Below are 13,556 nucleotides of genomic sequence, written 5' to 3' on the forward strand. Positions count from 1 at the left end.
CTTTTTCTAATAGGTAAACAACTACAGTTCCTTGATCTAGAAGTCTATAATATGAGGTTTTATAACCAACTTTTTCTATAAAATTGCACAAGGAAAGTTTTATTTTGACATGAAATGTATGTATTCAGGGAATTCAGTGGTAGTTTTAGAAGTGTGATGAGCAAAGCTCCAGAATTTGATGATTAAGTGCATATTTTAAATTCAACAAGGTTTCCCAACAAAGCACCAAATGTCAAAGTTTAAAGTCTCAATAAGTAAAACCTAAGAACTTAAACACTAGTCCTCATCAGACAGAGGCTCATATTGTGAAGACAAAAGAGAGACAGGCTGCGGGTCACGAGACGCGGATGATGGACAGTTGTTAGATGAACCAAGTGATGGACCGTGCGACGTGAACTGATTAGTTGAGTAGACCAAGGCCATTGCTGGTACAGAGCTCTGTGGTGATGTGGCACTATTTTCTGGATGGCCCACAGAACGAACGGTAAGGGCTGAAAAAGGATACGCATATGTAGTGGTCACACCAGTAAAACTAGAATATGATGGTGATCCAGAAGGCATCACAGAGCTGGAGGGTCCCGGGCTGCTGCATGGTACTGTACTGCTAGATACAGATGCTGATGGACCATAGGGAGAATGGCAAACTTGTGCTGAGCTGCTTTGACAAAATGAAGAGGTGACGGTATTATTCTGAGCTACATCACTGCTGGTGGAGCTTGTTGCTTCCTCAAAACCTTCAATTTGTCCTGATGTAGAAACCCTTTCCTGAAGTGGAGAAATTGGTTCAATTCTGGAGGAGGATGTATTGTTCACATTTGATGATTCATCAACTATCATTTCTCCAGAAGATCCTGGACTGTCTACGAGTTGGGAACTCGCATCAGGTAGTAACCTGTCTTCAGAGTTACCAGAAGTAACTTCACATTGTCGTCTTTCATTTCCATTGTCATCTGTAGAACTCTCAACACCAGACACTCTATCTTCCTGCTGGATTGCCTGAGGGCTAGAATCTGATATCCCACTACCTGTTACTGTATATGGAGAATTATAACCTTTAGTAACTAAGTTATTATTATCACAACACCTTCCTGAACTGCTCAACTGAAGAAATTCTTGTAATGTGCTTTCAGAACTCTCTGGAAGTTCCTGTAAAACTTGCTCAGTGGAGCTCTTCGGCAGGGAAGTATAATCTATTCTAGACCTTTTTCCTAATTCAACACCCAAATCAGAACTACTAGATGATACAGATTTAGAAGTCAACCGTGGTTCTTCTAGGCCTGCTGTATCAAAAGAGCGCTTTAGACCCTTTGAACTTTCTACAGGTTGGATAAAACCTACATCAGAAGAAGCTTGAGATATTGTGACACCCCGTGTATTATATATTGGTTTAATCTGAGAAGACTGTGGTTGCTGAGGAGAAATGGAATTTCCATTACTCTGAGGCCTTTCCAACAAATTGGTCGATTCATTCATAGTGTGCTGTAAACTTGGAAACTTTAAGTTTTCATTCCTTACGGCCTGGTTACCGAGTGTCTGGCTCTGAATCTCGATGCTTTCAGTTTTCATCACTTCAACTATTTTGTTTTTAACATAATCTAATGGGGACAAGTTCATCTGGTGGTGATTAGATGTAGAGCAAGGTGATTGTGGATGGTGCTGTTTAGAGGCAAACATTCCGGCAATGCTAGCACTAGGTGACCACGTAAAATTCTGAGAAAGCGTGGGCAAAGTATTTCCTAGAACGTTTTCATTGCTTAACTCATTGTTGGCCTCATTTTTTTGTAATGGTGGAGAAATAGGTTCCACAGCATATGACGTTAATGGCAAGGTGTGATGGTGACCAGGAGGTCTCGATGACGGACGAGCTTCGTGAGTTACAGAAGTTGTGTGCCTCTCATTATGGTTTGGAATAGAACTTGTGCCCAGGGACTGAGTATCTAGAGAAGTGTAATTCCTTTCTGATTGAAGGGCTTTACGAAGTTTCCAGGAGTGGTACACACATCTAGATCCTGGGCAGTCTTTAGCAAGGTGATCTGATTCTCCTAGAGAAGAACATGACGTTACTGTTACTGAAGTCACCCCTTCTATGGGTCTCCTACCATTAACTGTTGAACAATGAGAGTCAACTGATGGGAGGTTTCTAGATACACCAGAATATGTTAAAAACTCGGAAGTTCCTTTCCGTGGGATATCTAATGTCACAGTACTTTGTACACTTCCTGTGTTTGTGGACGAATAAGCACTGGTTGATACACTGCAATTACTAGAACAATTATAGTTCTTGGAGATTATGTCCTCTATCTGCTGTTTAAGAGTGAAAACGTGAACAGGATCCAATATAACAGGATCATCCTGAATATGATCGTGTGTTCTACAAGTATCCGTTTTACCAAATCTGTCGGCAGCTGACGTTTCCTCTGTGGTCGTTACTTCATCATTTCCAAGTGATCCTTTTATTGCTCTTTGTCTCGTAAGACTTTCATTCAGTTGGTGCACAAAACTGTTGTCCAAGTTATGATTTCTTGGTTCGGTGTCAGGGTTTTGGCTGATTTGGCGTGTTATTATAGCATCAATCAAGTGTACTGCTGTAAACTGGTTATTTGTTGGCCGTACTTTTGGCTTCTCTTTCTGAAATGATTCAGATAGAATTCTTGCCGCTTCTCTTCCTAATTCTGATTGATGGAGAAAGTGACCTAAATGAAGAGGGTTTTCTAATTTCCTCTTTGCATCAACTGGTGAAGTTTCTTTCATTTCTTCATTCCAATTTTGGGCAGTCTTCTGATCCTTTCCATTCTTTGCATTTATCAGTTCTTGTTCAAACTTTTCTTGAGTGAATGGTTCCTGCATTGAGTGTATGCTGCTTGAAAGCTGGTGGTTCAATCTCTGTTCTCCAGCAACTATGTTGTCTACTCCACACCTGTAATGAGCTGGCAGACAAGAGGTTCTGTCTGCTATTTGTGGCAGGGACTCTCTCTCATCTTCTCCCTCTACCTTAGAGCTGAAGTATCTTTGTATGGGTTCTATTTTGTAATACTCCTGAAGACGTGGAGAGTCTGAAGAACTAGATTCACAGAGAGATCTGGGATGTTGCTGCATGTTCGTTAATGATCTTTGTTCACTTTGCATAAATGTTTGGTTGAGTGGAGATCTATTTAACTCTGGCCTCTTGTCTTCTTTCAGTATTGTCAAACTAGGCTGAGCAATGGCAGTATCTACAAGTGTGTTGAAGTCATCATGAGACAAGGCCAACACTGGATGACTGGCAGGGTGTGGTGAAGGTGGTTTTTTTCAGTAGCAGGACTGAAGGACTGCGGGGAACAGGAAGATGATGATTTGGGTACCTGAATAACTGAAGGTTTACCTGTACCCCAGGTTATGCTCCTGATGATATTTTGTCTTGAAAGTGGCTGGCTTAGAGCCGCATTAAAACTTTGGAGGTCTGGCTGCCTTCTATGAAAAGCCCACTGGTTTTCTGGAGAATGGCTAAGAGACTGATCCGTCATTGAAGTTGAAAGTGGAGTACCATGAATTTCTGGTGCAGAAAATGACACATTAGCACACACTTGGGATAACCCAGAGTCTTGTTGTAGTAGATGAGGACTAGAATCTCTGGAAGATTGAACTTTACTGCTCTCTTTATCCGATGTGAAACTTCCTCTATTCATCTGTTTAGAAGTATTAAAATCAATCATAAGTTGCTTTGAGCTTGAAGTATCACTGACAAAACCAGCTCTGATGGTGTTGGAGGAGATCTTGTAGGCTGATTGGCTAGAAGCATACGGTGAGGACGTAAGTCTGTGACATTCCCGATCGACGACTTGTTCATACGTCATTGGTACTGCAGTCTTGGAAAGTACTTCCGTTGAGAATGGTGAAATTCTTCTGTTGCTTCCTCCTTCTGTACCTGATATCGGTAAACAAGCGGATACTGTACAAAAATTTGATTTCATGGGTCTTTTCTGATCATGTAATGGCGTACCATGTGTTATAGAACCTACATCTTTAAGTTGTGTAGGATGAATTGGCCTTAGAAGGCCTTCATGGTTAGATGGATTTAATGGGATGTTAGGGTTAGGGTACAGATTGAGAGGTGTACCCTGGGTAATGGAACCAGATGATATATGAGGGAACTTAGAATTTGATGGCTTGCTGTTTGTTATCAAGGGTGGTAGAGGAACAGTGAGTCCAAGTGTTTGCTGACCTGGAGATATGTTAATAGAAGGTGATGGTGGTGGAGGAACAGTGAGCCTACGTGTTTGCGGGCCTGGGGAGGAAGCCTGAGCAACCAAATGTGGAGGCTGTAAATGCAAACTGTCCGATTGAGCAAAACCAGCTCTTCCTAGACAGCTGAAGTGTGTATCTCGAGAAACATCTAGTGAAGAGAGTGGAAGGATATCTGGAGGAGGTTGCGAGGACCGACTGTACTGGTTTGAATGAGCGGGAGGTGGAGCACCATATTGGGAATAAGGAATTTGTTGGTGAAGTACTCCAGATCCTGAAGGTAGTTGAGAAGAGATTCTTTGAGTTGGAATTCTTAGATCTTTGTCTTTCTTACTGAGATCTTGTACCTCATTTTGTTCTCGAAGAAGAATCTGTGAAAACTGTGCCATCATGGCCAAACCTTCAGCATCAGGTATAGAAACAGGTAGTACAGAAGACCCATGAACTACTTGTGGGGGTCTACTTAGACAAGCTTCAATCTCCTCCTGCCTGACTTCTACAGAGTTATATGAACCCTTACTGTGTGAAGTAACTGGTACCGGGGTACTTGTGTGGGAAGATTTATTTGGAGCTTGGAGACTGTACTCGATAGCTTGGTATATCAAGTCACGAACACAAGTGGGCTCTCCTTTACAAGGTCCTTTTCCAACAGGCACATTGTACTGAGAACAGGGAACGGGGATTGGTGATAAAGCTTTTGTCACTGGAACATGATCTTTAGGCTCAATGGTGTCATCTGAAACCAGTATATTTTGTATTATACTGTTTAACTCTTTACGACGAAGTTGAGATCCATTTTGTCCTTGGTCTTCATCAGCACTCATCGTGGCACTGCTATCGTAGTCAAGGCTATTCTTCAAACTGTCTGTAGATTTTCTCAAGTTCATGTTTTGGTCAATGGTTTCTGGTACTTCTTTCGACTTCATACCTGCTGTAGAAAACACGAATAGAAACATTTTACTGTTATGATTAAGAGTCTTAAACACCAACAGAATCTTTAAATTTTTAGGCCTACAAATAAACCACAGTTGTTTTAATAGCAATGTATTCTTGGCCCAAGGTGGTCCTATGTTCTAATTATAGAAGGCCATCATTTATTTTTATGACCTAGTAGAATGGGACTTATAAAGAAAATAAAAATTTGTAACATTTTCTTAAATGCATAAATGTGAACTTTCAACATATCAATCACAAGTGTGTGGATTAGAAATTCTGACATCAGGCTGGATGTGACCTTTCAGTCAGACCACACTGATTTAACTATATTTAAGCTACGATTGACCTTAAACAAGGATTCACTATTTACGATGGCCCTCAAAAGATCAAGTTACCAAAAAAAAACATGGGTCTGTACATTGAAACTTTGTTTTTAGAAGTTGGTAGATAATTAACTTCGCTAACGATGTTTGACTTTCACAAGTTGTTCCTCTAGAAGTGGATTATCAGATTCACATTATATATTACACTCAAACAATCTTTCATTTGTACCATACATGTCTATATACAAATAACAAACATTAGTAAAATAACAATTTGGTGGTCATTTTTAATTTATGCATTTCATGTTCAGCACACTCAAATTAACCAAATACGCCTTAGGGAGGATGCTTTTTCCAATATCCATCCAATCTATCTTGGTCATGATCAAATTTGATAAATAACTAGTTTTTTTTTTATTTGTGTGTGCTGTTTGAATACAATAAACATAAGAAATATATTCAATAAATAAAGAATATTTCGCCATTGCTGACGCTACTTGCTAAACCTAACTAGGCTTACCTGATGTCTTGTCATAGGAGAAAATTTAATTTCACGAATAAAAAAATCTAGAATAATTATAAAAAAAATCCCAGATCTGTAGTTTGTTTTAATGTTTCTTAAACTTCCCAAGTTTAAGTGAATCATAAAAGCCTGTTTAACACAATGCTATAAGCTTTTCATACAATACAATATATATACACACAAACATAACCTAATTGCTTGTTGTGACATTTCACTTCTAGTATAATATATATACACAGTTATAGTACGCACCTTCTTCACCTATATCAGGACTTAGAGCGCTGGCTGTGTCACTGCTACACCTATCGATACAGTTATCTTCTTCACAGCTTGATGTAATTTCTCCAGAATCCTCATCCTTTGTCCCAAAATCTTGGAGTTTCCGTTCAATAATCCGATCTTCGTCAAGCTAGCACGTAAGAAATTTATTTTTAGAAAATGATAGTTATCATATAAAACCAAATTAGGAAAGTCTAAATATGTTTAAACTGCTCTTTTTTTTTCCCAAAGAAGTTTAACATTATTAAAAGTAGTAATGCTATGTTGATAAAACTGGGAAACATTTCATTCTACTATTTAGTGATAGTCTGTAGAAAAACAATTAAAAACTCTTTCCATATTCTTCTTACTTTTTCAATAAAAAAAATTAAACAGTTTAATTATTTTGAGTTGTTAATCTATTACCTTTGTTTACTAGTTGTTTAATCTACTACATTTACGAGTTGTTAACCCTTGTTTACTAGTTGTTTAATCTACTACATTTACGAGTTGTTAATCCTTGTTTAATCTACTACATTTACAAGTTGTTAACCCTTGTTTACTAGTTGTTTACCCTTGTTTACTAGTTGTTTAATCTACTACATGACAATGATAATATTTTTTATTACAGTAATCTTGAGCTACCTTCACAGGCATCTATTAGATTTACCTGTTTGTCACCTTTGTTAGATGCTTCTACATTCAACTTCTCTTTAAAATGTAAGTACAAGTATTGGCAGTCCTCCTTAGTTTTACTGGTCACCATCTTCAGTATGGATTCCCAGTTTTTTCCAAACTGTCGCAGTCCGCATTTGAATAGTTCAATTTCTTCATTACTCCACTTCTCTAGCTCAGTATCTGTATACAAAAGGAAATATTTTATCAGTCCCTTTATGTTCTGCACGTGGCACCCCCTCCACAAAATAAAACATTTATTGTTTGCTTTGTCATTAAACTATATTACACCAAAACTAATGACTAACGAAAGTGTAAAATGACATGGGATTAAACATGTAGAGCACTGTAATAAACGTAAAGAACTTTACGGAACGTAGTTATGACTTATTACAAACTTCACCATTCTAAAAAAAGTTGAAATATTGACTTCATGCTTAAAATACATTTAGTATTTACCTTTCGACTTAGATGGTATTCCTAGCTTACGAGAAATACGGTTAAAACACCCACAACAGCATGCCTGAACTCCTTGTGGGATTTCTGAAATTCAAACTAAACTCAATTAATTACTGGATTATGAAAGCTTTACAAATACACACACACACATATATATTATCTATAATTCCTGTTTGACTAGTTAAGTTATCTATCTGTAAGATTCTGTGCTGATGGAATTTAAAAACAATATTTATTAAGCTCTTGGGTTTGAAATCTGTGTAGGAATAGTACATGACACATGTTTAGTGGGCTCAATATCTAACACACTATGGATGGTTAGAGGACTTCACATCTGTGTAGGAGTAGCACATGACACATGGTTAGTGGGCTCAATATCTAACACACTATGGATGGTTAGAGGACTTCACATCTGCGTACAAGTAACACACTATGGATGGTTAGTGGGCTCGACATCTGTGTACAAGTAACACACTATGGATGGTTAGTGGGCTCGACATCTCTGTACGAGTAGCATGTGATTGATGGCCTGTATAAGTGCGTACAGTTTGTCAAGAAAGATTGAAGGAAGACTAAGAAACTTTTTGAATGTATATTAAGTAAACATTAACTAAAAGTACTAATTTTATTTTCAAACCATTTGGTTATATAAGAAAAATATAAATCATTCTGTTTAAGTTTATGGTTTATTAGAGCATATTTCAACAATAACCAACAAATTACTAACTCAATGTTATATTTCAACAATAACCAACAAATTACTAACTCAACGTTATATATCAACTATAACCAACAAATTACTGACTCAACGTTATGGTTTATTAAAGTATATTTCAACAATAACCAACAAATTACTGACTCAACGTTATGGTTTATTAGAGTATATTTCAACAATAACCAACGAATTACTAACACAACATTATATTTCAACAATAATCAACAAATTACTAACTCAACATTATATATCAACAATAACCAACAAATTACTGACTCAACATTATGGTTTATTAGAGTATATTTCAACAATAACCAACAAATTACTAACTCAACATTATATATATAAACAATAACCAACAAATTACTGACTCAACGTTATATTTCAACAATAACCAACGAATTACTGACTCAACATTATGGTTTATTAGAGTATATTTCAACAATAACCAACAAATTACTGACTCAACGTTTGACTGTAGTGTAGAACCATGTTATGACCAATAACTCAGACAAGTTATCAATACTTTATTCTGCTGGTTTTATCAGCGTTCACTTAAATAAGTTTTAGATCATCTGAGATTGTGAAAAACTATGTAGGATTTTTAATTGTTAATGATATTGGTAAGGCTTAGAGCTTTCAAATGATGTAGATAAATCTTGAAGTTAGACCAAAAAAACACAACATAGACTTATGATAACTTGAATTTAAGTTTTAATGTTCACGTCTTATATCTCGTCTTCAGTTGATTCCTACAGTTTCTCATGCAACAATAAACAAAAACAAATTTATCGGCCTTATTCTAACTGTAGCGAACATACGGAATTCAGCAACGACCGAGTCTCTTAGTTGTTCGGATACTTCATCCCACTTGCTGGGGAATGAGCGTAATCGCTTTAACTTCTGTTTAGATGTTTTACAAGTTGGAATGGGACAGCTGTAAGAGAAATAATTACATTTAGCAACACAACTTAGTGACTACAGAAAACATCTGTAATACTCTATGACATCGTTAGGTATTTAAATATATATACTGATATCAGCATAACGCACCGTCTGTATATGGTGTGGAGACACAGAACATCAACGTCATTAAAGGACAGATGGTACTATAATAAATCATCATATGTAAAATTCTGAAATACTAGGTGCAATATAATCTCTGAAGTACCGGTAGTACCACGGTGTAGCGTATTCCTTCAAGTACCGGTAGTACCACGGTGTAGTGTATTCCTTCAAGTACCGGTAGTACCACGGTGTAGCGTATTTCTTCAAGTACCGGTAGTACCACAGTGTAGCGTATTCCTTCAAGTACCGGTAGTACCACGGTGTACAGCACAGTGTATTTTCTTGAGAACTTTTAGCATCATAACAGTGTATTCTCTCAAGTATTCTGAGTACCATAAGAACTTCTCTTGAATACTCTGAGTACCACAGTGTATTCTCAGGAGAACGGTTAGCAAAATAGCACAGAATACATAATAAATCTATATAATGTAAAAAATACTTGGTGTTGCTAACACTGACAAAAACAATCCAACAACGTTAACAAGGTACTAGGAACACTACAGTATATAGTATACTAAAAAAAAGCCATTATCAAACATTTATCTACTGTTAGTCTGATAGGTCACCGGTACTTTCTTAAAGAGTTATACAAATATAACAAGTGTTTTTACCTTATAAAATACTGATGTACAAACCACAATGTTTTTTTAATTTAGTAAAAAATGTTAGAAAAAAATTCTGAGCTTAAAATATTCTTTACTTTACAATTCATATTTGAACTGGTCAGTTTTCTCTGGTCAATCAGGTTAAAAAATAACTAAATAAACTGTCTAACCAAAATATCAGTTATCTTAGAATAACTATCTCTTCATTATGAAGACATTTAATTTCAACCTTCTTCTTGTAGACTTGATGTTACATGATGAACAAACGTGCAAATCTGTTCCTTTTAACCCAAAGCTATTACAGTTGGACTTGGTCGCATGATGAGACTGGCTTAAGTTGTCAAGAAAAATATGACAGACAGCACAACGACTGGTTTCACCTACATAAAAACCAATAAAGGATAAAGGTACGTTACAAAAACTCGCACATCGTAACCATAACAACATTCGTAACACCGTCAAAAAGAGATCTGAAAGAGCTGGTCAGTTTCCCATAAATACATATCTAAGAGAGCATAAAATTATGTTACAAAAAAACTAATATATCACAGTCAAATTATGCTATATAACGCTAACATTATGAATCAAAATATTTTTGTACGTAACAAATTCTCAAGAGAATGTACATAATCACAACTCGATAATTAGGTTGTTATAGAATCAAAATATTTTCGTACATAACAAATTCTCAAGAGAATGTACATAATCACAACTCGATAATTAGGTTGTTATTTCTTCAAATAGTTTTTAAAAAGAGTTATTTTGAATTCCACTACTGTATGAAGTATCTCATTTTTTGGATATTTTTCAAAAATTAAATTATTTTTTAAAATGCTTTAATAATAATAAAAAAAAAGCTATACAAATTATACTCAAGTACTTAGTTCTTTAGCATCTAGAAACAAAAAACAGGATTAAGTATATTTTTTTCTTATCCCTTAAACACTAGATTAAAGGTTATAATAAAACTTTAAGAGGGTTAGGTAAGAAGAGATTTTTTAAAAGCACTAACAATAAGGGCAGAATCAAATTTTTGTTTGTTTGTTTGGGTATTTCCAAATGGGTAACCTGAACATAGCCATAACTGATTTGGAACTGATAAGATTAGATGGAAGGTACTTAGTTAACAGCACCCACTGCCAACTCATGGTTACTCTCAATGGATAGTAGGATTTTACTGTCACTCTTATAATGCACCCATGGCTCTAAAAGTAAAGCCTGAATTTGCAGCAAGGGACATGAACCTTCAGATTCACAGTCCAGCATGTTAACCGTTACACCATAGGACATAAACTCTCAGATTCATAGTCCGGTATGTTAACCGTTATGTCATGGGACACTAACCATGAACCTTCAGATTCACAGTCCAGCATGTTAACCGTTACACCATAGGACACAAACTCTCAGATTCATAGTCCGGTATGTTAACCGTTATGTCATGGGACACGAACCATGAACCTTCAGATTCACAGTCCAGCATGTTAACCACTAAGTTACAGCTGGCCAACTGAAATTTATGGATGTGAAATTCATTTTTGATATTACAAAAATCAAAGCTTCTTGTCTCGTTTATCGTAAGGTCAAAATTTTTACATGTAAACACACACAAAAAAAAAAAGTAATGAGAATAGACAAAATAGTTTTTATTCTCTGTAATGAATACAAATAAATTAGACAAAATGATTTTTTAATTTTCACGGTTTTCTTGTCTTTTAAGTTTCGTAATCAATCTTAACCTAGAGTGACTTAATAAACCATTAGTAGTATAAGGTAAACCAGATCTTCTTTTTTTTTGATAATTCTACTTTACCAGAAATCTGTTACTCACCCTCTATTCAAATCTGGGTAAACTGTTTGGTGTAATAATCCATGAAAAGAATATTTATTACTTGTAGACTATCGGGGGACAGTAATTTTAAAGTACTATAAAATGACAACCGTTCCTAGTCAGCACAAAATGTCTAAAGAACAGTATTAAGGTTGAAGATTCTCCAGTTTTAACTCATTCTCCTGGTCCTCAGCCAGCTGTAATCGAGCCAACAGTAGAATACCAAAATGGCAATATGTAAACAAAGTACTTACTTTTCTATAAAACTTATAATAAGATAATTATAAATGCCCTCTATGAGATAATGCACTCACTACACATAAAATTTATTCAAAGTTTGATACTATAAAGCCACAGGTTTTTCTTAACCCAGTTTTAATATACAAAAAAAATAACAAGTTAACATCCAGTATCTTTTTTGTGACTTTCCTTAAAGCATTTAATATAATTTAAAATAGAAACAAAAGCAACATACTATAAATAACACAAACTATATTAACAATGTAGACGTAGGGCTTTCGGACACACTATAACTGGGACGACAGTGTTGATTTTGCAATATTTTAAGGGCTGTTTTTTTTTACTAACCCCAAAATATTCCTTGCTTTATCGTCTACCAACATTCTCTTCAATAATTAGACCACCTTTAAAACAAATGTGTGTGCCATATAACTTGCTTCAGCTATATTTAAACTGTAAGTTGTTAGTTGTTTTCACATGAAAAACTAATGCTCTCCACAACAGTTAATCTGTTTAACACTCAATAAGCTGTTGTTTTCCACTACAGTTAATCTGTTTAACACTCAGTAAGCTGTTATCTTCCACTACAGTTAATCTGTTTAACACTCAGTAAGCTGTTATCTTCCACTACAGTTAATCCGTTTAACACTCGATAAGCTGTTATTTTCCACTACAGTTAATCCGTTTAACACTAGATAAGCTGTTATTTTCCACTACAGTTAATTCGTTTAACACTAGATAAGCTGTTATTTTCCACTACAGTTAATCCGTTTAACACTCGATAAGCTGTTATTTTCCACTACAGTTAATCCGTTTAACACTCGATAAGCTGTTATTTTCCACTCCAGTTAATCCATTTAACACTCAATAAGCTGTTATTTTCCACTCCAGTTAATCCATTTAACACTCAATAAGCTGTTATTTTCCACTACAGTTAATCCGTTTAACACTCTAAGCTGTTATTCCATTTTAACACTAAATAAGCTGTTGTTTTCCACTACAGTTAAAGAGTTTAGCACTAAATAAACTGTTGTTTTCCACTACAGTTAATCAGTTTAACAATTCAGAAAGCAAAACAAGTAATCACAAGAACCAGCAAAAGTTATAAAAAAAATTAATCAGGTTAAAAATTCTGTTCTGTTTATATTTTAATAAATAAATAAATATACATACATATGCTACCTGGTTTAGTAGGACATTAAAAGGTTCGATACAGATTTTCCCGAATGAAAGGTACCAACATTTTACTCTGCCATTTACTAGTGCAGCCAAATATACACACTTGTGTTGTCTGGTTTATAAAGAATTAGAAAAGTAAAGATAAAATAAATCACAATATCTGACCAAAACTGTGTTACAGTATACCAGATGCTGTTATAGATTGTTTCATTGTTAACTCACAATATCTGACTGCGTTACAGTTTACCAGTTGTTAACTCATAATATCTGACCGAGACTGTTACAGTATACCAGATACTGTTATAGATTGTACCACTGTTAACTCACAATATCTGACTGCGTTACAGTATACCAGTTGTTAACTCATAATATCTGACCAAGACTGCATTACACTTGCTGTTATATATATATATATATATATATATATATATATATATATTGTATCTATTGTAGCCTACGTTACTATAAAATAAAAATCAAGTGGAGGGTAGACAACTAATTTAAACTTATTTTTACCTATCTTCTT

The 13,556-nt window shown here is 35.4% G+C and overlaps 1 protein-coding gene across 2 annotated transcripts in view; it reads right to left on the bottom strand.

Annotated features, from left to right (window-relative positions):
* Positions 1 to 3,187: 3,187 nt before the first annotated feature.
* Positions 3,188 to 13,556, bottom strand: part of LOC106466391 (nuclear receptor corepressor 1-like) — a 61,071-nt gene continuing 50,702 nt past the window's right edge. For both annotated transcript variants that reach the window (XM_022394391.1, XM_022394392.1), the window contains exons 17-22: positions 10,013 to 10,163; positions 8,932 to 9,047; positions 7,396 to 7,479; positions 6,932 to 7,119; positions 6,256 to 6,412; positions 3,188 to 5,152 (exon numbers count right to left, since the gene is read on the bottom strand). In XM_022394391.1, the coding sequence (XP_022250099.1) occupies positions 3,213 to 5,152; positions 6,256 to 6,412; positions 6,932 to 7,119; positions 7,396 to 7,479; positions 8,932 to 9,047; positions 10,013 to 10,163 (2,636 nt within the window). In that variant the 3' untranslated portion in view covers positions 3,188 to 3,212. The remainder of the gene's footprint in view (positions 5,153 to 6,255; positions 6,413 to 6,931; positions 7,120 to 7,395; positions 7,480 to 8,931; positions 9,048 to 10,012; positions 10,164 to 13,556) is intronic.

The sequence above is a fragment of the Limulus polyphemus genome, unplaced genomic scaffold (genome assembly GCF_000517525.1).
Source record: "Limulus polyphemus unplaced genomic scaffold, Limulus_polyphemus-2.1.2 Scaffold2247, whole genome shotgun sequence".
Lineage (NCBI taxonomy): Eukaryota > Metazoa > Arthropoda > Merostomata > Xiphosura > Limulidae > Limulus > Limulus polyphemus.